Source organism: Ceratotherium simum, chromosome 33 (assembly GCF_057802395.1).
Source record: "Ceratotherium simum simum isolate JZ-2026a chromosome 33, ASM5780239v1, whole genome shotgun sequence".
Taxonomy (NCBI): Eukaryota; Metazoa; Chordata; class Mammalia; order Perissodactyla; family Rhinocerotidae; genus Ceratotherium; species Ceratotherium simum.
Genome location: NC_141932.1, coordinates 17,430,065 through 17,456,751, shown reverse-complemented (window position 1 = coordinate 17,456,751; position 26,687 = coordinate 17,430,065). Strand labels below are relative to the sequence as shown.

The following is a 26,687-nucleotide window of genomic DNA, read 5'->3' as shown; positions in this document are numbered from 1 at the left end:
TACAGTTAGCTAATGCAAATGTAGCAAGTTTTCTATTAAAAAGGGAATTTGGGCAAGGAATTGTAATGCTAGATCAATTTCTGCTTGGCACATGTAAGACATCACAAAATATGAAAGGCTGTGTTAAAACTTAAGGTTTAGTTAAGGTTAACATATAAAACTAGGTTACAATTGCAGCAACTCTCAACCCAGTGATGTTTGATATTCTAATTAAGCCATAAAGGAATTAAAATTATCATAGGAAACAGCTGAGAACAGCTATCTGTGCCCCTAGTAATAGGAATGGCAAGTTTCTTTGTTCAGGGCCAGATAATTATACTTTAAAAGGAAATGGAATTAAAGACGAGGAATTCTTAGGGATTGTCTCTTAGAAAAACACCTACTTCTCAGCTGTTCTCTTCTTCACTGTGGGGAATGACATTCCACTTGGGACAGAGAAGGAGACTAGAGTAGAAGAAACAATATCTGTGAGAGATTGTTTAAAGATAACGTTGGAAAAATCTGGCCCACCAGTAGAGTCATAGCATTAAAGAAAAAATGGATTAGTACCATAAAGCTAGGGAAGCTTCAATACTTAAAGAGCTAACATTTGTCTGGAAATACTTTGGTCTTAACCGAATGGAAAGCTCCTCTTCTGAGTTTCCTAAAGGTGCCCAAATGGTGGTAGCAGCCACAGGGTCATCAGAATCAGATGAACTGTGCCACTTCTGGGTGTGTGTGTGTGCATGTGTGTGTATGTGTGCACATGCCCAAGTTGCTCCTGGTAATGAGTGTGTGGAAGTTTCTCTCTAGTAGCCGAGAGACGTAAAATTCTCACAATACACCTCCTGGTGGATTTGAAGTCTTGCCATCTGCTCTGGAGTTTGTCATTCTGTCTCCAGACTTTCTAAGAGCCTGGACAGTACAGAGAAATATAAACTGGGAAGGACTGAGATATGTTTAGTGCCTCTTCAGAAAGAAGAAATCGTGGGCAACAGGATTTGCTAACAAAAACATGAAAGTGGCTCCCTGGTGCGAGAGATCCCTCTCTGTGGATTTGGTGTGGCACTTTGCCAAAGCCTGTTCTGCACGCTCACTGAGGCAAAGAGTGGCTGCTTTCCAGTCTCTCCCTGTGGAGAAAATCAAAATGGCCAAATACTTTCCTGAAAAGTTTAGTGGATTCAGATCTAGCTGGAACCAGCAAACAACCAAAAGGAAATAGAAGAAAGAGCAAGATAATTTGCAAGAAATAGAAAAAAAAAGAGCAAGTAATAAGGAGTGCCTTATTACTTGATAGATGGAGACTACTAAAAGAAAGGATCTCCTGGTTACTGAAGTGGATGGTTTTATATAATTAGAGATGACACTGGAAAAGAAAAACAGAAACGATTTTCTATGGGGAAAAAAGAAAAGTCCAGAAGCCCTTGGTTCGTAGAGCAACGATGTTTTCGCCAGTGCACAGATGCTGGCCTGGCCCTATGGACCAGAAACTTCTCTTTCCACCCCTGCTGGGAGTTTCAGATTACATCAACAGCAACCAGCAGTGTTAAGGGCTACATAGTGCTGTTAAAGGATCATCCTTCAGAGCCCCTGGGGACCACGATGCCTCATGTCAGCAACAGCTGCAAGTCGCCCTAACAGACTCTGCACTTCTGATAGAATTAACCAGGCAACTCCATGAAAACAGATTTTGTTGGCTTGTGTGGGTTAACAAGTTGACTTTATGTAGACATGGACTATAAATCGTCTGTTTTACTATAAGTAAAATTATTTTTCTTATCACTTTCCAAATAGAAGACAAAAATTTAATGGCTGGTGGGGAAGGCTGCACTTTTGAAAACAGATTATGGAGTATCGTTGTATGTAGAAATGTGGAACGTATGGCCTATGACAGCACGAGAACGCTAATGATGGGGAACCATTAGTGAGGCTTGACATCAACTTAGCAGACTGTGACACACAATTAAAAAAAAAGGACAGAAAATATCAGTGGTGCAGTGCACGCCAGGTATCACTGCATGAAACGCTTGTTTCAGATGTGCAGAGAGGTAAACATACATAGGTCTGTACAGGCTACATTACATACTGAGGGTCATGGTCAAAAAAATATGAAAACCACTGGTCTAACAGTTGACGAAGGCATAAAGTTCATAATCAAACAATTACAAGGCTCAAATGCAAAATTCAAATGTGGAAACTTGGAAAAAATATCAATTAGTAGGTGTGTATCTTGGTTTCACGCCTACATGGACTGAAGTTCAAAATATAAGGAACAAACTACCACCTGAAATATATTCTTTCTCTCCCTCAGGATGTATGAACCCTGAGAGTGCAACTTCCTCATTTTTTAGGTTATAGTGTTCACCAGTTGAAAATTCTACACCAAATCTTAATGAGAATGAAGGTTTGAAAACTGTCTAAAATCTACATCAAGTTATTTATTTCATGGCTAACCTGTAAGGGATAAAGATGAAGAAGTACAGGCCCATGTTTGAAGAGGGGATGAAAAGAAAGAAGGTACTACACTTCATAACTCTCGTTTCTCTGACCTTGAATCATACTTGCCTCGCATGGAAAAAGGGGATCTATGTGGATGCTGACTTTGGAAGAGATGGATAGGCTGCAAGTTGAGAAATCTGGCAAGGAAATGGATAGTTTAGAAGGTATTATTTGTTGACAACTTTCTCTTTCCTAGTGTAAATGGAAATGGAGCTATTTCTTCTAGAGGGGACCTGCCAAGAGAGTGGTTCCAAGAATCCTCATTTTAAAAATGTTTCTTTGCCCAAGTCAATTAATGGCTACTCCCATAGACTGCAGGAAAGCCAATCAGGGATAATTATGTTTCCTCTGGTCACAACTCCAAAGTTAAAGCTCAGCAAGATTTCCTCTTTGAATCTCTGAGTCAATAGGTAATTTATTTCATAGAAATAAAACCACTAGTACCCAAGGACATTTGGATTGGGGTTTCTATTGTACCTTCTGTATTACACTAAAAAAAAAAAGGAAAAGAAATAAGCTAATGCCCATCAATTGGAGAAGAGCTAAATGATCCATGTTGGAATATTATACAGCCCTGATAAAAAGATATAAAAGAGTTGTAATCTTGAACTGGGAGGGACCTCCCCAAACTATCATGAAGAAGAAAAATTGGTATATTAAAAATAAGAATGTACATTATCAAATTTTTCCATTAATGTAAGGTATATAAACATGTTAGTATATGTAACAAAATAAGATATTTAAAAATGTGACACTATGCTCCTACTGATGCTATACAGCAGGGCGACTGGCACGCTACGGCCCTAGGCCTGTTTTTGTACAGCCCCAGAGCGAAGAAGAGTTTTTACACTTCCTTAAACGGTGTAAGAAAAAACAAACAAGAATATGTGACAGAGAGCATACGTGGCTGGCAAAGCCTACAATATTTACTATTACTTTAGAGAAAAAGTTTGCTGACCCCTGCTCTACGCACTGTATTGTGTCATGTACGACCCTGAATCTTAACTGAGATGGCAACAAAAAATTATAGAAGTGAAGTAATTTGTCTTCAAACTTTCTATTGACTCTTTTCCCTACCCAGGAGCATCCTTAGCTACACACATGTGACAGTGGCTGTGGAAGTCAGAGTCTTGAGCACTCAAGAAACATTACCAAAGTGTTTAGAATCACATAAATGTCCAACTTGAAAATTCTACTTCAAAACTGTAGCTGGATCAAGGTTTAGGTGTTAGAGGATGGGAGGGGAAAGGAGAGGATAGGATGGGAAGACAAAGAGCTGGGCACATGAATAAAGAAGTTAACGCAAGAGTGTCTCACTTGACATTGCTGCATAGGAAGGGTCAGTTATACTGTTGGCATTGATCAATTTTCATACTTACTTTAATTGATTGTCTATTCTTAATCTGTTAGGAATAATGGCTACCTGTCTATGAATACTCAAGGACATCTAAACAGTTAAAAATTAGGACAGGCATTCATCAGATGACAAACATTGTGGAGTATCCTTTGATTACACTGATTTATTCTACACCTATTAGCTGTCTCAAGGAGGACCGAAACAGTAAAGACCAAGCATCTATTAGCCAATTCATTCATTCAAGACAAAGAGAAAAGCTCACAGGTCTGAAGCAGAATCATAAATGACAGGTCTGATGGGGAGCAACGGGGCAGGGCAGCTGGAACAGAATAAACGAGCAAAACAAACAATAGAGGTGAACATGGAAAGCTAGAGGGGGTTGCGGGAACAGACCCATTAGGGCTAATAGGCCACTCTAAGTACTTTAGATATTACTGTGTGTGAAATGGGAAGCCATCGGAGAGTTTAAACAGAGAAGTGATGGGCTCTGACCCATGTTTCAGGAGGGGCTCTTGGCTGCTGGGTTACTGTTGGACGGTTCTCACCTGAACACCCATCTCTCTGGGTTTCCATCTCCATCATCAAAAGCTTCTCCTCTCTCTCCAACTGGAATATGAGCTCTGGCTTCGAGAGCTGATTCCCTGTAAAAACGCAGGGAGAGCAAAGGTTGTAAATTTTGACAAAGTCCAACTTATTCTTTTTCCTTTTATGAATCACACTTTTGGTGTCACATCTAAGAACTCTTTGCGTAACCCAAGGTCATGAAGATTTTCTCCTATGTTTCCTTCTACAAGTTTCATGCTTTTACATTTTACATTAGATCTCTTAACCATTTTGAGTTCATTATTCGTGAGGTGTGAGGCATGCGTACTGAAGACCAAATGTCTCAGCACTATCTGCTGAAAAGACTCTTCCCTCTCCATTGAATTGCCCGGGCACCTGTAATACACCTAAAATAGTTTCAGAATTGCTTCTTGCGTGTCACTACAATGAACACACCCACTAAAAAGCGTGCAGGATTGTAATTCATTCTCCCACCCCCTCCGACGGTGCCCAAAACTAAGGGTATAGAGTTATACACTGTGTTCCTTAGATCCTTCCATGAGTTCGTTCTTTTTTCTCCTCATGTGGTTATGGTATTCATTTCAAATACAACTCAGTTCACTTGTTTCATTTTTCTTTTAGCTTCAGATTATCATCCTTTTGCATTCATATTTGATTTAATTTTTATAATGTGTTGAACTGACATATTTTCAAAAGTCCAAACCAGACAAAAACGTATACTCAGAAAAAGCGTGACTCTCTTGTACATCTCTTCCGCACTATTACCTCCCACCCACTATAAGAAACTAACTTCATGATTTTCTGATTAATCCTTCTTGTGTTCCTTTTTATAAGGATAAGCAGATATACATCTATTAACTTATTTTCCTTTCTTTCTTACACAAGTTGTGGTATACTATTAATGCTATTTTGCACTTTGCTATCTTTAGGGAAAACTCCTAGAGGTGAATTGCTGGCAAAGGGCAAAAACTTACTTTTGTTAGATAGGGATTGTGTCATCTTGCATTCCTACTTTCAACGCATGAAAGTACCTTATTCCCCACAGTGTTGCTCAAAGCAGTGTTAACATTTTAAATTTTTGCCAATCTCATGGGTAAGAATGGTATTTCAGTATAATTTTAATTAACATCTCTTATTTTGAATGAAGTTGAACATCTATTCATATGTATACATATTTATATGTGTGTTGTGTATGTATATGAATGTTTGTGTACACACACACACACACACACACACACACACACACACGCCTGCCTCCGAGCTCTGTCCTCTGAGACAAGAAACAAAGACATTATAGCGGCAATGGCAACACTAGCATCCAGACCTTGGTGTTAAATACCATTCCCCAACAAAAGAAATGGATGATTCCAGAGCTGGGTCTAAGTAATAGATGAACACAGAACATCATGCTATGCCATAAAGTAAGGAAGTGCTCAAAAAAATGCTGGGGGCATGTTACAGGCACAGGAGTCAGTTAAAGGGGCCAAATTTGGGACAACTTTAGCACCAAAATAATTGCAGTAATAAATTATAAACCACTTTTAAAAAAAGAATTTCACAAGTCCCTACAAATAACATAAATAAATGGTTGAGAAGGGGGGCTGTTGCTTACTGTAGAACACCAAGTGCTGACTTAAACGTGAAGGAAGCACTAAGTAAGAAAACCATCATTTTGTAACTATCATGATAAAGACTGGATAAGGCAAGAATCATGGCTGGATGCTATATCTACAAGGAAATATTCGTGTGTTCTTAAAGTGTTGCCCTATGATGGCAAGAGGGAAATTGCAGCAATCTCCTAGTGGAGACACTGGACAACATCTTGACTGGGTGATCAAAATTACATCACCAATGAGGGACAGATGGTGCGCCTCTAGCTGTGACACCCTCAGAAGGACACACCATTACCAACGTAGAGTTCCAGCCAGAATGGATCATCTGAATCTAATTTTTAGGAAATATTAGGAGTGTTCTATTAAAAACAGGGGAGGAGGTAATACTATTCTTCAAAAATGTCACTGTCATAAAAGACAAAGACATGCTGTGCAAGTGTTCTGAATTAAAGGAGGCTAAAGAGACATGACAGCTGGACTAGATTCTAGACTAGATCTTGGCCTGGAGGGAGAAAAATATGCTTTGAATAATATAATTGGCTCTATTGATAAAATTAGAGCATAAACAATAGATTGGGCAAAAGTATTGTATCTGCACAGGGAATATGTAAGAGAATATTCGTATTTCTATAAAATATACTGTTTAGTAAAGAATTAGCCTTGCCCAGAGAGGGGTTGGCTTTTCCTTTACCTTTGGGAGGTGATCCCTAAAACCTTGCGATGTTGGCCTAATAAAAGTGTCTTGTTTTACCAGGAGGCTTTGGGCCAAACCAGACAGTTTAACAACGTGATTTATGATGGGGGCTTTGGACCATGTGCTATCAGCTCGATTTCCAGATTGGCTGGAAACTAAAGTCAGCCACACAGGTGTCCAACCACATCCACAGGACTGAGCCCCAGTAAAAGCTCTGGACACCAAGGCTCGGGCTGTAATACTCGGTGTGAACCATCACATATCACTGCCGGGCAGAGTCAGGGCTGTTCACAACTCCACTGGAGAAGGCCACTGAAGTTCGTGCTGGAAACTCTCCTGGACTCTGCCCCAGGCACCTCTTCCCTTGACTGATGTTAATCTGTATCCTTTCCATGTAGTAAACTGTAACCATGAGTATAACGGCTTTCAGTGAGTTCTGAGAGTCCTTCTAGCAAATTATTAAGCCTGAGGGTAGCCTTGGGGGTCCCTGAACTCTGCGTATACACTGAGAGATAAAGGGCCATGGTGTATGCAAATTACCTGCAAATGGTTCAGAAAAACATATTATGTATATACATGTTTTCATACATATACATAAACACATAAGGAGAAAGACAGAACATGAGCATAAATGATAAAGCAAATGGGATAAAATGTCACTGTAGGTGAATCAAGGTAAAAGCTATATGGGTGTTTTTTTGGGGTTTTTTTGGTGAGAAAGATTAGCCCTGAGCTAACATCTGATGCCAATCCTCCTCTTTTTTTGCTGAGGAAGACTGGTCCTGGGCTAACATCTGTGCCCATCTTCCTCTACTTTATATGGGATGCTGCCACAGCATGGCTTGATAAGTGGTACAGAGGTCCGCGCCTGGGATCTGAACCTGTGAACTCCGGGCCACTGAAGTGTACTGCACAAACCCAACCGCTACGCCACTGAGCCAGCCCCTATATGGGTGTTCTTGTTCTATATTTTTACCTCTATAAATTTTCTGTAAGTTTAAAGTTATTTATAAATACACTGTTAAAGCAAAAAACAACATACCTCCAAAAACCAAGTTAATAAACAGTTATAGTTACCAGCATCCTGAAAAACAAAAAAGCTGGAGCAACCCTCTAAACTAATTTCATGACAGAGCATGGGGCAGAACCACAGTTTGCCCATTTATAGTACAAAGGACAGATTTTTGTCTGGACAGAAACATCAGGAACATCTTGTCCATGATGCACAGGGATTATTAGGACTCCTAGGTCCCCAAGCTCAGAAGTCCCAGAGCTTCAAGCAGATGAGCACGCAAGACACCCCAGGAGGCTGACACTGAGTACATAGGGCGCCTGTCCTCACCCACAGAGAGCAGGTTCCTGAAGTTCTCCAGCATCACGTCTCGGTACAGCTGCCTGTGGGCGGAGTCCAGCAGCCCCAGCTCCTCCTCCGTGAAGACCACAGCCACGTCCTCGAAGGTCACCAGCTTCTACAACACCAAGCACACGCAGACTATATTTATGGAAGAGGGGCAGCACTGAGACACTGTCCAGTGTCTGGACAGTGACATCCAGACACTTCCCTTCCAATGTAAGAATGGGAAGCTCTTCTGGATTCTGAGGCGCCCGAGTCAAATTTAAGTAACTACCTTGTTTGCCTTCACACTCTTAATTCCATCCACCCAAAGGGCTACAGGAACAGAAATCCTCGCATGCTAAATTGCTGCCTTTTGGGCCGGCCCCGTGGCTTAGCAGTTAAGTGTGCGCACTGCGCTGCTGGTGGCCCGGGTTCGGATCCCGAGGGCTTCTCCGGCCACGCTGAGGCCGCGTCCCACATACAGCAACTAGAAGGATGTGCAACTGTGACACACAACTATCTACTGGGGCTCTGGGTGAAAAAAAAAAAGGGGGGGGGAGGACTGGCAATAGATGTTAGCTCAGAGCCGGTCTTCCTCAGCAAAAAGAGGAGGATTAGCATGGATGTTAGCTCAGGGCTGATCTTCCTCACACACACAAAAAAAATAATAATAATAATAATAAATAATAATAATAAACTGCTGCCTTTTGTTAGCACAGGTAAGTCCCAGAATTCTGCTGTATCATGGACTACTACTGTTTTTAAATTATTAATAAAGCCATTGTCCCCAGAAAAGCTTTATTTCCAACTGTGTGAGATGGAGTCTGTTTCCCCAGGCTATCAGTCCCTTTGACTTTTCAAGTATGTGGTTCATCATCTGTGCCCCATATAGAGAGCAGTGTCTGTGGTGCTGTGGTCTGGTTACAGCTCTGGAGCCTGCCTGCCTGTGTTCACCCTGGAAAGCTCTGCCTCATGCTGGCTGTGTGACCTTGGACAAGCCCCTCATCCTTTCCTGACTTGTATGCTGACACCTCTACCACAGGGTACTGGTCCTAAAATGAGGGACGATAGGCAAAGCACTTAGGAACAGTGCCTGGCTCACGGTAAGTACCCAACAAATGTTAGCTACTATTATGATTCTTATTATCATCACCTCTGCCATCCCACTTCAGGGCTGCATAGTAATTCAAGGAACTGATGATCTAGAATATAATGAACTGACCCAAATAATGCACGCTTACTTAGTTTTAGATTATCTATTATAAACAATGTTGCAAAAAAAATCCTTTCACGTAGACCTTAGTCCCTGGAACTCTGCTGATTATCTTCTTAAAATAAATTCCAGGGCCAGCCCCGTGGCTTAGCGGTTAAGTGCGTGCGCTCCGATGCTGGTGGCCCGGGTTTGGATCCCGGGCGCACACCGACGCACCGCTTCTCCGGCCATGCTGGGGCTGTGTCCCACATGCAGCAACTGGAAGGATGTGCAGCTATGACATACAACTATCTACTGGGGCTTTGGGGGAAAAATAAAAAAAAAAATTAAAAATTTAAAAATTAAAAAAAAATAAAAATAAAAATAAAAATAAAAATAAATTCCAAAAAGTAGAAAAAGTAATGTGGAAGAATAGTAACTTTCAAGTTTTGAAATCATAATGGCAGGTATTTCCTCCCCAAAAAATTTTCCAGCTTTACTCTTCTTCCAAGAAAGCATAAATCCCTAAACCTCCATACCCTGGCCAACCCTGGACATGAAAACTTAAAAAAAATCTTTGATAATTTCAGAAGTAAATTTTGGAAGAAAAAACCAGTTATTTAGAAAAATTTTCACAAAGTTGATTAGTAATGAAGATCACTCTTTTCATATATTTGCTGGTCATCTCTATGCCTTGTTTCGTAAGAATATTCATTTGGGCGACATTAAGGCCTTTTCTTCCATGTATGTTGTAAATATTTTTCATTCCACTTTGCTATCTGTTGTAAATTTTTCATCAGGGAAATTTAAATTTTTGACGTGAAGACCTGTTCAACACTGCATTTGTTCTGGCTGGAGCTCCAAGCATCACAACCTCAGGTCATGGTCTCTGAGTGAGAACTCTGGTTTGGTTTGGGGTCTTGTTTCCTCTCTTCCCACCCAAATGGTATGCCTGATTCTCCTGACCCAGAAGGCAAAGGCTCTGGGGCTGGCAGGACACTTGTCTCCTGTAGGAACGTGAGCAGGACTTGAACTTACCAGAACCTCTTATCTTCATGGCAACAGTGCAGGTGACTCTAAGTCCCCTCAGAGCAGCGAAAAAGGGACAGATGGAAAGTGCCTGCTTGTCCTATAGCAGGACTAAAATTTTTAAATTAAGTACCTATATTGTTTTAATAAAATAAATACATGAATAGTGAAACGCACAGACACACAGAGAAAGCTTCAGACGCTAGGAAGAATCTAGCTCTTTTTATATGACAACATCTAACACTATATTTTTCTGAGTTCAGCCTCACTGTGACCCTGTCAGACAAAACCATCCTTTAGATATTCTTGTTATAAAGCACCCAAGGCACGACTTAGGGAAAAACAAGGTTTTTTTTAGTTTTGAGTCCCTAGACCATGAGGACAAATAATACTAGCATTCTGTCAAAATTGCTTTTCGAGTAAAGATTATACGTGGGAAAACTGATACTGCTGTGTAAAACTGCGAGCATCCTCAAGAACTTAAAAGCTTGTGAATGGGGAAGAGTTAAAAAGGGAAGGAAGTACAACAGCTCATTGAAATAAGATTAGATGACAAAAATTAAGTGCTATAATTTTAAGTGAAAAAAATCTAAACTGTATCTATTATTGAAAGTAGTTATAAATGCATGTTAAAATGACTGGAAAAAAACAAGTCATTTATAAGCAGGGTAATAATGCGTGGGTTTTTTCATTTCTTTTCTCTTTTACACTATTATCTGTGAAATAAAACGATAAAACAAATAAAAACTGAAACAAAATTTTAAAAAAGGAAACAAAAGAGCATGGCACATAAATGGCATTAAATGTCTGCTGTCATTCTTCACTCTTGTCAAGGAAGAGAAAAAAGGTGCCCACTTACTGAGAAATGAAGGAACATGTTAAGTGACAGAAATAAAAATCCAACTCACCTGGAACTTGATCATTTTCTCCTCGTTTTCCTAAGGAAAGGCAGAGACCTGAGAAGGCAGAACAAGGAGTAAGAAGCCATGAGAGAAAGGGAAATGGATCTTTGTGCAAATTAGAAAAACGTGGCCCTCCCCCCAGGCAGACGCAGCCACGCACACCTCAGCAGGCCGAGTGTGGGCTGGATTCCAGCTGCCACTGGGCTAGCCTGGCAGGGTGCCCACAGGCATGGGAGGGAGGGACAGCCTGCACAGCTGTACCGAGCAGTCCTCACACCTCTCTGCTCCCAAGGGACTCGTTCAGATCCTGGGTAATGTGGGAAAGGAGAGGCAGGAGAGTACTGGTTAAAAGTGGACGCTGGGGACAAAACTCGTTTTCAAAATCTGGCATTGCTATATATTGGCTATATATTGACAGGGCTATATATTTGCTATATATATTCAACCATGGTTAAATTCATTAACCTCTCTATGCTTCATTTCTGTAATCTGCAACATTAAGATTGTAATAGCACCAACATTAGAAGATTGTTGTTAAGATTATACGTGTGAGTAGTGGAAAACTGCTATAACCATACCAACATTTTCTATTATCTTGCAGCTGCAAAGAAGCAAGTACTGTTCTGCACCATAAAACTGTCCTTGCAAACGTGTCTTATAAGACATCTGCATGGCGGGGATCATGGCTTCTTACTTAATCATTTGTTGCTCCGGGATTAACATTTGCTTAGACATTGAGACTACCCTCTGAAAAGTTTAATGGCTGGTGAATATTCTTCCTGAAGCCAGAGGAGGTTCAAAAGGTACCTCCCTCTTCCCACCTGGATATAATGAAAGAGGAATGAAGCCTGTGATGCTACTATATTTCTCATATTTGTGTAAAGCATTGGCTCAGGGCTTGACCCTTGGGAGGATTTGGAGACCAGGAAGTTAATTTCTTGGGTTCTTCTTCAAGGTTATTTACTGTTCTCAAGCAACTTCAAGGTCATCTGTGGAAGAGAAAGAACTCAAAAAAGGGCTACTTGTGGGCTATGAGTAAGACAGAGCCTTTTAGGACCACCTTAGGGAGGATTTCTGCCACTCCAGTAGGACGCCCGTCCCTTCCCAAGTCCCTGCCCACATGGGCCACTGCTGTAGAATCCACAGAATGTATGCACAACACCAGTAACAAGTATTAACCTGGCTGCATAATTAGCAGTGAAGGAGCTGAGTTTTCTTTCACTTGCAATATTTACGGATCACCTAAAAAGGATACAGCTCCCAGATCCAGTTGCTGACAGCCTAGTGTGGGAGACCAATTAGGAAATCCACAATTAGACTACACACTGACAGACGCCAGATGAGAGTTTAAACAGGGTCCTTTGGGAGAACAGGGAAGGAGCTCCCAAAGCAGGACTGGAAGTCAACATCCAAACATTCTTTAGAGGAATTGCCTCATTTAATCCTCACAACCCAAGAGGTTGGGACAATTTTTACAGGTGAGAATATTAAAGCATCAAGATTTTTAAGTTGTTTGCTCATAATTATCCCTTTAGTCAGCAGAGAAGCCAGGATTATTAGCCCAGAGTCTGTGTTCCTAATTACCAGGACAGTGGTCTCAATATGCCAGCTCACTGGTATCACAGGAAAGTTTTAAAAAAAATAATACCAATGCCCAACCCTAGTCCGGGATCCATAAATCAGGATCCAGGAGGAAGAGTTTTTATGAAGCCCCCTTCCCCCAGGTGACTCCAGTTTGCAGAGAGGGTTGCAAACTACAGACTATGAGATGAATAGAGACAGTTTGCAAGCTGAGCCCACACAATTAACCACTAGGCCATTCAGCCTCTCAATGAGTAAAGGAAATGACTGGAGAATACAGAAGCCAGGAGCAGAGCAGGCCTTCTGAGTCCCAGCTCCCCACTGCTCCCCACTCTAAGCCGCTCCTGGGGCTGTCTCTGAGAGGAAAGAGCAGCCACGAGCTGTCGATGTCTCTTTACACTCAGCGTGAAGACAGGCTTCCAGTTTAGATCTGTCTGACAGGCTTTATCAAGCAATAGGGGTCACTAATCATCTAAGGGACTTGGAGAATTCAGACTCTAAGGCAATTCATGTTAAAGAGGCATTTAAACAGTGGTCATCCTACACAATGTTCTGGTTTCTTCAAGTTTGATAGAGTTAAAGTCTGATATTGTTCCTTTCTTGGTTAAAGCATGTGCATGGCTGCCCAGTGCCTCTGGAGCGAGTCTAGATTCTTAGCAAGCCACACACAGAGGAGTCATCCGTGTCTGCTCATTTTCTCTCCAAAGCCTCTCTCCCTGTAATCTCCAGCCATGTCAATCACTTGACCTCACAGAGAAGCCTCCAGGCCTTTGCATGTGCTGTTCCTTCTCTCCTCCCTCCCTTCTCACCTAGATCAGGAGTTGGCCAACTTTTTCTTATAAAGGGACAGACAGCAAATATTTTGGGCTTTGCAGTCCACACACTGTCTCTGTTAAATATTGTTTTTTTTTTTTTTTTTTTTGTGAGGAGGATCAGCCCTGAGCTAACATCCAATGCCAATCCTCCTCTTTTTTGCTGAGGAAGACTGGCCCTGGGCTAACATCCGTGCCCATTTTCCTCTACTTTATATGGGATGCCACCACAGCATGGCTTCACAAGCGGTACGTCAGTGCGCACCCGGGATCTGAACCGGCAAACCCCGGGCCACCACAGTGCGCACTTAACCGCTTGCGCCACGGGGCCGGCCCAAATATTGTTCTTTTTTTTGTCTTCTTCTTACAATCCTTTAAATATAAAAACCATTCGTAGCTGGGGGTGAGGGGGGAGTTCACAAAAACAAGCCAAGGGCAGTAGTTTGCCCACCTGCATCCTAGACCCTCTTAGCTTTTAACACTCAGCTTCCGTGTCCTCTGCTCCAGGGCACCTTTTAACGGGTTTAGCTGCAGCCTCATTAACTCTAAAATGCACTTGGCCAGTCTAATGAAAGCAGAGGGTTTTGGCCAAGAGACCAGGCTGCAGAAGGCGGCTGCCAAGTTTCAATCCTGATTCTGCCACTTACTGGCAGAATAAACTTGTGTGAGTTAATTAACCTCCTGATGCCTCTCTTTCTTCAACTGTCAAATGGAGATAAAAGTAAGATTATTATGAGGGATAAATGAGTTAATACATCAAAGCATTAGCAAGTCAGTGTGGATCGTAATAAGCACCCAATAAACATTTGCTATTTTTAGTATCATCCTCATTATTGTCACCATGAAATAAATACAGAAGCTACGCATCAGCCCTAGTTTGTTTCTAAGTATATTTACTTTAGGTCAGTAATTATCGAATATTCTGAAAAAGGTGTTGGCTTAGGCATCCAACCAAAATTGATTGAGATAAAGGACAGGGAATATTTACATTGTTTATTTCTCCCACAAACATTTTCAGAAAATTTGAATACAATCTCACGGAGCTGAAGGTCCCTATTTCCTGCTGCCAGTTGGAAAGCTACCCCAACCACACATAGGTACTGAATAACTCATCTCTGCCAATCCCTAGGCTCAGCAATAGGCATAGTGAAAACTTGACACAGTCCCTACTACATAGAAACCTGCAACTGAGGGGGAGAGACAGAGCAGAAACATCAGTGAACTCAAAGACAGGTCAACAGAAATGATCAAAACTGAAGCTCATGAAAATAATGTGCATTCTGTTGTTTTTGGATGGTGTGTTCTAGACACGTCAATGAGGTCAGGTTGGTTAATAGTATTGTTCGGGTCTTTTGTATTCTTACTGATTTTCAGTCTACTTGTTCTGTTGATTGCTGAGAAAAGAGTGTTGACATCTCCATATATAATGGTGGATTTCTCTGTTTCTTCTCTCAATTCTCTCAGGTTTTCTTCATATCGTTTGAAGCTCTATTGTTTTGTGAATGCACATTTAGGAATGTTACGTACTCGGTGAACCGACCCTTGGTGTTGTGTACCTCCTTATCCCTGGTAATAGTCCTTGATCTGAGATCTACTTTGTCTGATATTAATGTAGCCACTCTGGCTTTCTTTCGCATAGTGTACCTTTTTTATCCTTTTAACTTGTAATCTATCTATGTTCGTACATCTAAAGTGGGGGTCTTTTAGACAGCGTATACATGGTTCTTATTTTTTAACCAATCTTACAATCTCTTTTAATTGATGTATTCAGGCCACTAGCATTTCATGTAATTTTTGATGTGGCTGGATTTAAGTCCATCATTTTATTTTCTTTTTTCCTGTTTCTCCTCCCTGATTTTGTTTCTCTTTTACTCCTTTTCTGCCTTCTTTTGGGTTATTTGAAATTTTTTTTTTTAGTACTCCATTTATTTTAATTTATCTATTAGCTTCTAGCTCTATCTCCTGTTTTGTTTTGTTTTTCCTCTAGGGATACAATATACATATCTAATCTTTCACAGTGTACTTAGCATTATTGTGCCATTTCCAAAAAGCAGAAGTCTTACCATCAAATAGTTTCCTTAACTCTCCTCCCTTCAAGTTTTGGTTGTTGTATGTATTCCTCTATACATGATACTCTAGCCAGGAAAGTTATAATTTTTACTTTACACAGTCATGTATATTTTTAAGAAGAGAAAAACAATATTTTACATTTACCAAAAAACTTACTATTTCTGTTGCTCCTTCTTCGTTTCTGAAATTCCTAGTTCCCATTTGGTATCATTTCCATTCACGCTAAAGAATTCCTTTAGCCTCCTTTTTAGCATGCGTGTGACATTTCTCCCCCTTCATTCCTGAGGGGAATTTTCACTGGATATAGAATTTTGAGTTGACGATTCCTTTCTTTAAGTATCTTAAAGATGTCATTCCAACATTTTGTGGACTCCATAGTTTCCCATGAGAAATCTTTACTTATTTTCATCATTGTTCTACTACATATAATGTGTCATTTTTTCCAGGTGTAGTCAAGAATTTTTATCTTTAATTTTCAGCAGTTTGATTGTGACGTATCCGGCAGTGCTCTTCTTTGAATGTACTGTATTTGGTATTCACTGAGCTTCCTGAATCTGTAAATGTATGTCTCGCACCAAATTTGGGGAGTTTTCGGCCATTACTTCCACACAAATATTCCTCTCCTCTTCTCCTGAGACTCCAATGACATGAATACTAGATTTCTGATATTGTCCCACAAGTCCCTAAGGCTCTGCTCATTTTTTCAATGTTTTTTTTCTCTCTGTTGTTCAGACTGTAATATTTATATTCATATATCTTCAAGTTCATTGATTCCTTCGTCTTCTCCAGTCTGCTACTGAGCCCATTAAATGAATTTTTATTCCAGACATTGCTTTTTTCATAAAACAAACATTAATTTTATAAGAATTTTAAATCCTGTAAAGTATTTTCTCTAACTCTAATAGAATATACTAGAAATGACTAACAAAAAATATCTGGACAATCTCCCAACATTTGGAAATTAAACAGCATACTTCTAAGCAACCAATGGGCCAAAGTCACAAAAGAAATTAGAGTATATTTAGAACGGGATCAAAATGAAGACACAACATATCAAGATGTATGAGATGCAGCTAAAGCAGACATCACAGAGAAATGTATTCAATGACGTGTAGGTTAGAAAAGAGAAGGGATCAAATCAATTATCTAAGCTAAGAACTAGGAAAAAAAAGGGCAAGTAAATTAAACCTAAAGCAAATGGAAAAAATAATAATAAACATAAGACAAATCAATAAATCCAAAATAAACATAAATAATGTAATGGAAAACACAAAAATACTAGACAAAATCAAGAGTTGGCAAAATATGGCCACTATACGGGCCCCTGGCTTGTTTCTATTCAGGCTGTGAGCTAACAATAGTTTTTTCTTAGTGATGGACTAACACTGATTTTTTTAAATGGTTGGAAAAAATTTTTTAAATAATATTATTTTATGACACATGAAAATGACATGAAATTCAAATTTCAGTGTCTGTAAAGTTTTATGGACACAGCCATGCTCCCCTGTTTATGCACTGCCTTTGGTTGCCTTCATCCTACAGCAGTGGAGTTGTGTAGCCGCAGAAGAGAGCACACATGCCACTCTCACTTCTTTGTACTGTTGTTAAGCACAATACAAATCACAGTGACCCAGTTATAACTGAACAGCACTTCAAGTCCCACAGGTACTGCTGTACCACAACACTGTAATTTTTTATTACCAGTACATACTCATCATGTCAAAACAAAAAGAGAAAAGCAGACTTTAAATGTTGCATTGCAAGTGCGACACACTTCAAAAAGGCACACTGGAAGTGAAATATTTTGTTATCGAATTAGATGGCAGTCTTTTGCTTACTATGCGGTGACAACATAGCTCTACTAAAGGAATATAACATTTTAACATTATCAGACTAAGCGCTCACCACAAATATCCTCAATTCACGGTAAAGCAATGGTCAGAAAAATTAGAAAATTTAAAATATCTCATTGGACAGAATTTCTTCATAAAAATAAATAAAATGAGGCTGCAATCAAAGTAAGTTTTGAATATTCAGATATTCAGCTTCTATCTCTGACTCAAGCAAAGTAATTTACCAATGAGGAGTTAACTAAGTCATATTTGATTATAGCAGTCAAAGAAATGTGTCCAGGGCCGGCTCCGTGGCTTAGCGGTTAAGTGCGTGTGCTCCGATGCAGGCTGCCCGGGTTCGGATCCCGGGTGCGCACAGACGCACTGCTTCTCCGGCCATGCTGAGGCCACGTCCCACATACAGCAACTAGAAGAATGTGCAACTATGACATACAACTATCGCCTGGGGCTTTAGGGGAAAAATAAATAAATAAAAAATTTAAAAAAAACAAAGAAATGTGTCCAGAGAAAACAAATTTGTTTAAGATTATTAGAACAGTTGTTGAAGAGCTGAACACAATGGGAACATATCATAGTCGATTAAAATACAAGCGAAATGGGGCCAGCCCAGTGGCGCAAGCGGTTAAGTGCACGCGCTCCAGCCGCCGGTTCGGATCCCGGGTGCGCACTGACGCACTGCTTGTCAGGCCATGCTGTGGCGGCGTCCCATACAAAGTGGAGGAAGATGGGCACGGATGTTAGCCCAGGGCCAGTCTTCCTCAGCAAAAAGAGGAGGATTGGCAGATGTTAGCTCAGGGCTGATCTTCCTCACAAAAAAAAGAAATAAAATACAAGGGTAATGATTCTGATAAATTTTATTTGGCTCTTGATAATTCAACATATGTCAGTGATGTTGCTCAGCAGTTGTTTATAAAATGAATCAAAGCCAAGTTTGAAGTGACTTAACTGGCCTCTAGGAATAGTCTGCGTAGAACAACTATAGCTGAAAATATTTTCAAAGACATTGAAAAGATACTAATTCAGTATAACATGAAGTGTAATCTGCTAGGACATGTTGAAACTGATTATAAATTAATAAAGCTTGTGAAATGTAAGTGTTGAAAGCCTATGGTTATTCTCTGTATTATTCATCAGCAGGTGATTTGCAGAAAATATTTCAATATATCACGTGCTATTGAACCAGTAGCATCAACAATGAACTTCATTCACTCTCATGGACTTAACCATCATCAGTTTCACGAATTTTGTCAGAAATAGCAGCTGAATATCCTGACTTGACCTACCACACAGCATTTCAATGGCTGAGCAGCAATAAAGTTTCATTGTAATTTTTTTTTTAATCTCAGGATTTCTAAATGAAAAAATTGCCCTCAACCACTATTATCAAATAGTGAATGGCTTTGGAAATGAGCTTTAGCTGCAGACTCAACGATGTTTGTTAATGAATTCAACCTAAAAGTAGAAGGCAAAACTGCACTTACACTGTAGTAAAGTCATTTCAGTGACAATTAATTTTGTTTGAATCACAAGTAATGCCAAACTACTTTAGAAATTTCCAGCGCTGTCAAAAGTTGAAACAAGCAAGATCTCCATTCCCATCACATTTGTAGTATAACACAATTGTCGAAACTCATAGAATTGTACACCAAAAATAATTCTACTGTGTGTAGGTTAAACAATAATTTTAAAAAACTGAATGAGGCTGTTTGACAAGCACCTGTCAAACCTTAAAGGGCATAATAATCACCTGAGGTTCCTGTTAAAATGAAGATCCTTGGTCCCACCCCCTCAAAATTCTAAAGAAGTCGGTTTGGAACCGGATCCAAGGCTACCTACAGGGATACAATGATTCAAATGAATCCAGATTTCTCATCAGAAACCACAGAGGCCAGAAGGAAGTGGCACAGCACTTTTAAAGTAGTGAAAGAAAAGAACTGTCAATGCAGAAACGTATACTCAGGAAATAGTTTAGAAAAATATTCAGGAATGAAGGTGAAATAAAGATATTCTTAGACAAACTAAGAGAATTCATAGCAGCAGACTTGCTCTAAAAGGATTGGTAAAGGAAATTCTTCAAAGGAAATGAAAGAGAAAGAAATATGGATCAGTAGGGAGGAAGGAGGAACAAGAGAATGGTAAATATCTGGGAAAACATCACAGATGATTCCTTTCTTGAGTGCTTTCCAATATATTTTACTGTTGGAAGCAAAAATGATAACATTGCGGTTTTCAAAGTATACACATGCAATATATGACACTAGGGCATAAAGGGAATGCATTACTTTTCTCTGGCTGATTTCAAGTTTCTTTCCTTGTCTTCAGTTTTCAGCAGTCTGATTACGACGTGTGTGGGTCTGGACTGCTTTGAGTTTATCCTGTTTGGGATTTTTCTCAACTTCTTACAAGACACCTATAAAGTACACTTAAGATACTAGAAAAGAAAAACCAAATAAACCCAAATCAAGCAAAAGAAAGGAAACATGAAAGGTAAAAGTAGAAATTAACAAAATTGAAAATAGATATGTAATAGAGAAAAATCAATGAAACCCCATAGTTTTCTTACAATAATAAAACCTCTAGCAAGAATGTCAAAGAATAAAAGAGACGACAAAAATTACCAATATCAGGAATGAAAGAGTAGATGTCACTACAGACCTGGCAGACATGAAAAGAATAAGAATACTAAGAAAAGTTCTACACACATAAAGTTGAAAACTTAGATGAAATGATCAATTCCTTGAAAATTACAAACTACCAAAACATACCTAAGATTAAATAGATAACATAAATAGTTATCTATTTAATAGTAAAGAGTTATCTATTTAATAGTTTCATAACATAATAGTTATGAAATTAAATTCATAGTTAATAACCTTCCACATATATAATCTCCAAGCCAAACTATGTCCCTGATTAATTCCACCAAACATTTAACAAAAAAATAACACTAATTCTACACAATCTCTTCCTGAAAATATAAGAAAAAGGAACACTTTCCAACTCATTTTATAAGGCCAGAATTACCGATACTAGACCAACACAGTACAAAAAAAGAAACTGCAGACCAATATCTCTCATGAACATAATTGCAAAAATCCTCAACAAAACACCAGCAAATCAAATCAAACAATATAGAAAAGGAATAGTACACCACTTACAAGTGAGATTTATCCTGGAAATGAAAGGCTGCTTCAATATTTGGAAATTAATCAATCTAATCCATCATGTTAACAGTCTAAAGAAGAAAGAAAAATAATAATATCAAACAACACAGAAAAGGATTTGACAAAATACAACATCCATTCATGGAAAACTTTCACAAACTAATAATATAAGAGAACTTATAAAATGCTTTCCCCTATGATTGGGAAGAAGGCAGAGATGTCCATTCTCACCACTCCTATTCAACATTGTTCTGAAAATCACCCAGTGCGATGAGGCAAGACAAAAGAAATAAAAAGTATACACATTAGAAACGAAATAAAACTGACCCTATTCATATACAACATGTGTGTCTATATGGAAAATCCTAAGGACTTTACCAAAAAACAAAATGTCTAGTGAGTTTAGCACAGTTGGAGAATCCATGGTCAACACACAAAAGTCATGTGTAGTTCTAACATACTGGCAATGTACAACTGGAAACCAAAATTTAAAAACAATACAGCTTACAATAGCTCCAAAAGAATAAATGATACACTTAGGAACAAGTCTAAACAAAATATGTATTAGGATCTGTATGGAGAAAACTACAAAATGGGGATGTAAGAAATTGAATTCTTAAATAAACAGAGAGACATACTATATTCAGCGATTGGAGGACTCAATATGGTAGAGGTCTGTAGATTTAACATAACATGAATGAAAACCCTAGCTGAAATTTTTGGAGATATAGACAAGCTGTTCCAAAATGTACATGGAAAGGCAAAGAAACCAGAATAGGTAAAACAATTTTCAAAAAGAAGAATAAAGTTGGAGGAATCAAACTATCCAACTTTTTTTGTGTGTGTGAGGAAGGCCAGCCCTGAGCTAACATGCGTTACCAATCCTCCTCTTTTTGCTGAGGAAGATTGGCCCTGGGCTAACACCTATGCCCATCTTCCTCTACTTTATATGGGATGCCACCACAGCATGGCTTGACAAGTGGTGCGTCGGTCCGTGCCCAGGATCCAAACCTGTGAACCCCAGGCCACTGCAGCAGAGTGTGCGCACTTAACTACTACGCCACCAGGCCGGCCCCCAAACTACCCAATTTTAAGACTTACTATCAAGCTACAGTAATTAAGACAGCTTGGTAATGGTGAAGGGATATACACGTAGATCAATTTAACAGAAATAAACCCAAACTAATGGTGTTGGGATACCTGTCATTCGTATGTAAAGAAATGAACCTCAACCTAACTCCCACATTATAAAAAAGTTAACTCAAAATGGATCACAGATTTAAATATAAAACTATAAAACTTCTAGAAGAAAACATAATAGAGAATCTTCATGACTTGGGGTTAGGTAGAATTCTTAGACATGACAAAGCACAATGAATAAAAGAAAACTGATAAATCAGACTTCATCAAAATTAAAAACTTTTGCTCCGCAAAACACACTGTTAAGTGAAAGAAAAGACAAGCTATAGGCTGAGAAGAAATATTTGCACATCACATATCTGATGAATGACTTGTATTCAGAATATATAAATAACTTTCAAAAAACAACAATAAGGAAAACACAACCCAATTACCCAGTTTAAAACTGGGCAAAACATACAAACAAACACTTTAGCAAACAAGGTATAAGAATGGCAAATAAGCTGTAGAAAAGATATGTCTGCTGAACATCATTAGTCATTAGGGAAATGTAAACTAAAGTCCCAATGAGATACCAATACACACCTATTAGAATGGCTAAAATACAAAAAAAAGCAGACAATACTAAGTGCTGACAAGGATGTGGCGCAACTGGAACTCTCATACATCATTAGTGGGAATCTAAAATGGTAGATACTCTGGGGAATAGTTTGGCTGTTTCTAATAAAGTCACACATACACTTTCCAAATGACCCAGCAATCCCATTCCTGGTGATGTACGCTAGAGAAATAAGCACAAAAACCTGTTCACAGATGTTTATACTAGCTTATTCATAATTGCCAAAAACTGGAAATAACCCAAATATCCTTCAATGGGTGAATGGATAAAACTGTGGTATATCCATAAATGTGATATTAACTGGCAATAAAAATTAATGAAGCAGTGTTACATACAACAACTTGGATGAATGTCAAAGGCATATGCTGAGTGAAAGAATCCAGGCTCAAAAGGTTACGTATGGTGTGAGTCCATTTACACGATATGCTCAAAAAGACAAAACTATAGGGTTATAGTGGTCGCTGGCAGTTATAGGTGTGGTGAGGGGTGATTATAAAGGGTAAATAGGAGGGGAGTTTTTTGGGGTGAGGGAATTGTTCCGTATCTGATGACAGTGGTGATTACACAAATATATACTTGTGTTAAAATTAATAGAATTGTACCCCAAAAGGAAAAAAAGAGTCAGTTTTACTGTATGATAATTGTTTTTAAAAAACCTGTTTCCTCATCTGTAAAATGAGGGTAATAATAGGTTTGTTATGAGAAATAAGTTAATATCTGTAAACCATGGGAAACACAGCCTCATTCACAAAACACAGTCTATAAATGTTAGCTATTATCATTTCTACCAATGTGTTTCTTAGCAAATTTTAGAACATCAAAATAATTGCTCATCAACTTTTCAACACTCTGAAATAGTTGGTGGATTCTATAGCTCACCAATATTAAGGGAGATTAAGGAATATCTCCATGGGTTATTTCTATCCTGTTTTGCTACTTAATTCCAATTTCAGGAATTCTGCACTGCAAACCCTTGATGCCAGCTGTCTGTTGAGTAGCTATTCTAACTACAAACCCTTGCCAACCTTGTACTGTGTGCTGGGCACACAGAAAAAAATATGACATGGTCCCAGCAACATAAGAACTTTCAGTGTATGCAAAGAGAGAGAGAAGAAACAAAGAGCTACAAGACAAACTCTACATGGGAAAATGAAATTCATCACCATCCCTCTCCAAAGGGCAATGCTCTTGCGTCCTCTAGATTTCTCAAGAAGTCCCATTCTCCAAGCTGCAAAGAATGAAAACCCTAGAGTAGCTGCTAACATCTTTGTCTTGGTCTTAGATATAAACAATGTATGATAATCAAATTTTGGCAGTTATGACAATCAGTCAATCACCAGCGTACTGACTCAAAGTTGGGGATTTGCTTTAAAATACTGAAATTAAAAAAAATTGGAGGGGGGAGTTAATGTAAGACTGACAAATGTTAACAAGAGTTGAAGCTGGATGATGGTTCCATGGGTTCATTATTTTATTCTTATTAAGATTAATATATCTTATAAATTCCCAAAGTAAAAACTTAAGGAGAAAATAAAACCTAGAATATCTATTTTATAAAACTGAAGTGAAAATCCAAAAATAAACCTACCGAACAGGAAAATATTAAAATATTAATATCTTTACATTCTGTGGTTATGTGTAAATTTTTTCTCTATACTTCATATATTCTCTTGTCTACAATATGCAATCATTATTTCTATAATCAGAATATGAACTATACATATTATTTCAAATAAAATACAATTAAACTGCAGAGGACTGAAAAAATCTTATCAAAAACTCAAAGCTCACTGACAGCTTTCGTGACCCTCTACAAAAATCCAAAAATGCCTTAAAAGTGCGTTAAGAACTAAGGCAATAGATTGAAACTACCTAAACTCAGATGCCAGCTCAGCCTCTTACTAGCTGTGTGACCTAGGATAAACAACTTAGGTTCTCCATGTCTCAGATTCCTCATTTTTAACATGGGAATAACAGTACACCCCCCCATAGGGTCCTTGTGAGGGTTAAATATGTTAATTCATATAAAACTCCTAGAATAACGTTTAGCACTAAATGTTTAAATAGTAGGGTTATTACTCATGCCCAAGTACTCCCCCATCCCTTCCTGCATTTATTCAACAAACATCAGGGCATCTTCCTAGCAAAAGAATTTGCTGATGAGTGAAGGAAGTATCTTCTCCCCTGAGAAGAGGTAACATAAGAGGAAGAAAAATGCTAAGTCCTACTCAGGTGAGGCTCTGCTGCCAGAAGCCAGAGTCAGTCCCTCCTCCCTGCAGCCTGTGTCAGGAAGTCAAGGCTGGGGAAGGAAAAGAGGTTGAAAGAAATCAGAACTTCATCAGAACTCCGCATAAATGACAGTGGACATCCCAGACAACACCCAGCAGTGACCCTCCCCTTAAAATAATATAAAATTAAAAGTTAAAAAAATTATGAGGAATCTGGGTACAGCCCCGCTTCCTTCAGGGATCAGAGAAGGGCCAGGGACCCTGCAGAGATGGGACCCCCATCCCGGGTTCACAGAAGCTTTCAGGGAACTGAGCGCTTCTCCGGAAATTAAAAAGTAGAAGTAACAAGAGACCTGTTTTCGACCACAAGCCAGGCTCTGTCCCAAGTCTTCCACGGCTACATTCTCACTTACCTCTCTAAATTACTCCATCAGCAAGACACTGAACGCAACTTAAAGGAGAGGAAAGAGGGGCAGAGACGTGAAGAGGCGGGCCCAATATCATACCGGTGGAAGCGGCGGCGCCGGCCGGCGGCCGGGGGAGGGCTGGGAAAGTCAGAACCCAGGAGACCCTCGATCCCAGCGCCGCGCGACCCCGGCCCGACCCCGCGCCGGGATGCACGCCGCCCACACTCCAGAGGCTCATTCAACGGAACGCAAACCCCGCCCTTCGCCGCAGGCGGATTCTCCTCCCCAAGGTCGCGGGCCTGGGCGCTACCGGCCCACAGCAAAGCGGAGAAGGGTCCGCGTGGACGCGGGGCGAGGGCCCGGGAAGGGGAGAGCTCACCTCTTTGAGAAGAGCCAAGGCCGCGGCCTCGCGTACCTGGAGCGGAAGTGACTCTGCCTACAGAGACCTCCTGGACTACGCTTCCCAGAATTCCCGCCGGGAGCAGGGACACAGCCTCATCCTCCCGCAGCCGATGTTATCCAACTACCGGGCTCCCGAACTACATTTCCCAGAATTCCCAGAAAACTGCGTCGCATTCCAAGGGCGGAAGTGCTGGCTGCTGCGTGGAGAATCAGGACTGTATGTCCCAGCGCCTGGGTCCGGAACGAGTTTCGTAAACCCCCCTTCCTGGAGCCGAAATGTGTCCAGAGAGAGCTCTGTTATATGCTTCTGTATTTTCTCCAGCAGACCATGCATTCAAGGCGCCTCTTCGGGAGAGTCATTGTCTCTGACCCTGTGGATCTTCTGGACTACAATTCCCGGAATCTCCTGCGCGGCAGCCCTTTCTGCAAGGCTGCCCTTTCTCTTTTGGACAGTCAGTATTTGGATAGTGTCGGTATTCTCTTTTGCATCGTCAGTCTAAATTAATTCTATACTGTTAGTCGAGCTTGGCCACCCCCTCCCCCGCCTTTTTTTTTTTAAATCCTTTTTTCCAAACGTGACAAAAATAAAAGCAAACTCTATCTACCTATTTATTCCAAGAAACTACCCCATAAAGCAAGACTAGAGAAGCTTGAAGAATGCGAAAGAAAGAAGGAAGAAAAAACATTATAGAAAGGAATCGATGTGCGGGCGAAAAATGCAAATAGTGAGAGGAAATTGTGCTGACCTGAACTGGGCACCGAATTGAAGGAAAACGGGATCTCAACCTTACTTTGACTGCATTGTCTTTTTTATTCTATATGGGTGTGAATGCATCTAGAACTCTGACAGAACTACCTACCTTGAGCTGCATATTCCAAGATCCACAGAATGGACGTAGATGCCAAGAATCTGCAAGGAACAAATGCAACCATTGATCAGGCTATAAAGCAGAAGCAGCAAATGTTTCTCACATTTTCTTGGCTTTAATTGCTGATTATGAAATGTGTGTCATAAGGCAAATGGAAGTGAAATAGGTAGCCAGGTAGACATGAGCAGGAGATCATAATTGGAGACCTTGCTATATCATTGGAGCATCTTACTGGCATCCAGACCAGAGCAGGGAATCACAGCTGGAGACCTCGCTACACCAAAGAAGGGTCTTGCTGGCATCCCATAAGATACAGATAGCACCAGAGTGTGAGGCTTTCAACCACCACGATAAAAATAGTGAGTGCACAAAACAAA

The 26,687-nt window shown here is 39.8% G+C and overlaps 1 protein-coding gene across 12 annotated transcripts in view; it reads right to left on the bottom strand.

The window, feature by feature from the left end:
• Positions 1-26,351, bottom strand: part of ZNF112 (zinc finger protein 112) — a 33,600-nt gene extending 7,249 nt beyond the window's left edge. Inside the window, exons 1-5 of one of the 12 annotated variants that reach the window (XM_087421593.1) lie at positions 25,046-25,389; positions 20,640-20,716; positions 11,172-11,219; positions 8,049-8,175; positions 4,381-4,476 (exon numbers count right to left, since the gene is read on the bottom strand). In XM_087421593.1, coding sequence (XP_087277719.1) covers positions 4,381-4,476; positions 8,049-8,175; positions 11,172-11,186 — 238 coding nt within the window. In that variant the 5' untranslated portion in view covers positions 11,187-11,219; positions 20,640-20,716; positions 25,046-25,389. The other 11 variants (XM_087421597.1, XM_087421595.1, XM_087421598.1 and 8 more) reach the window with 11 other exon arrangements.
• Between the last annotated feature and the right edge of the window lie 336 nt (positions 26,352-26,687).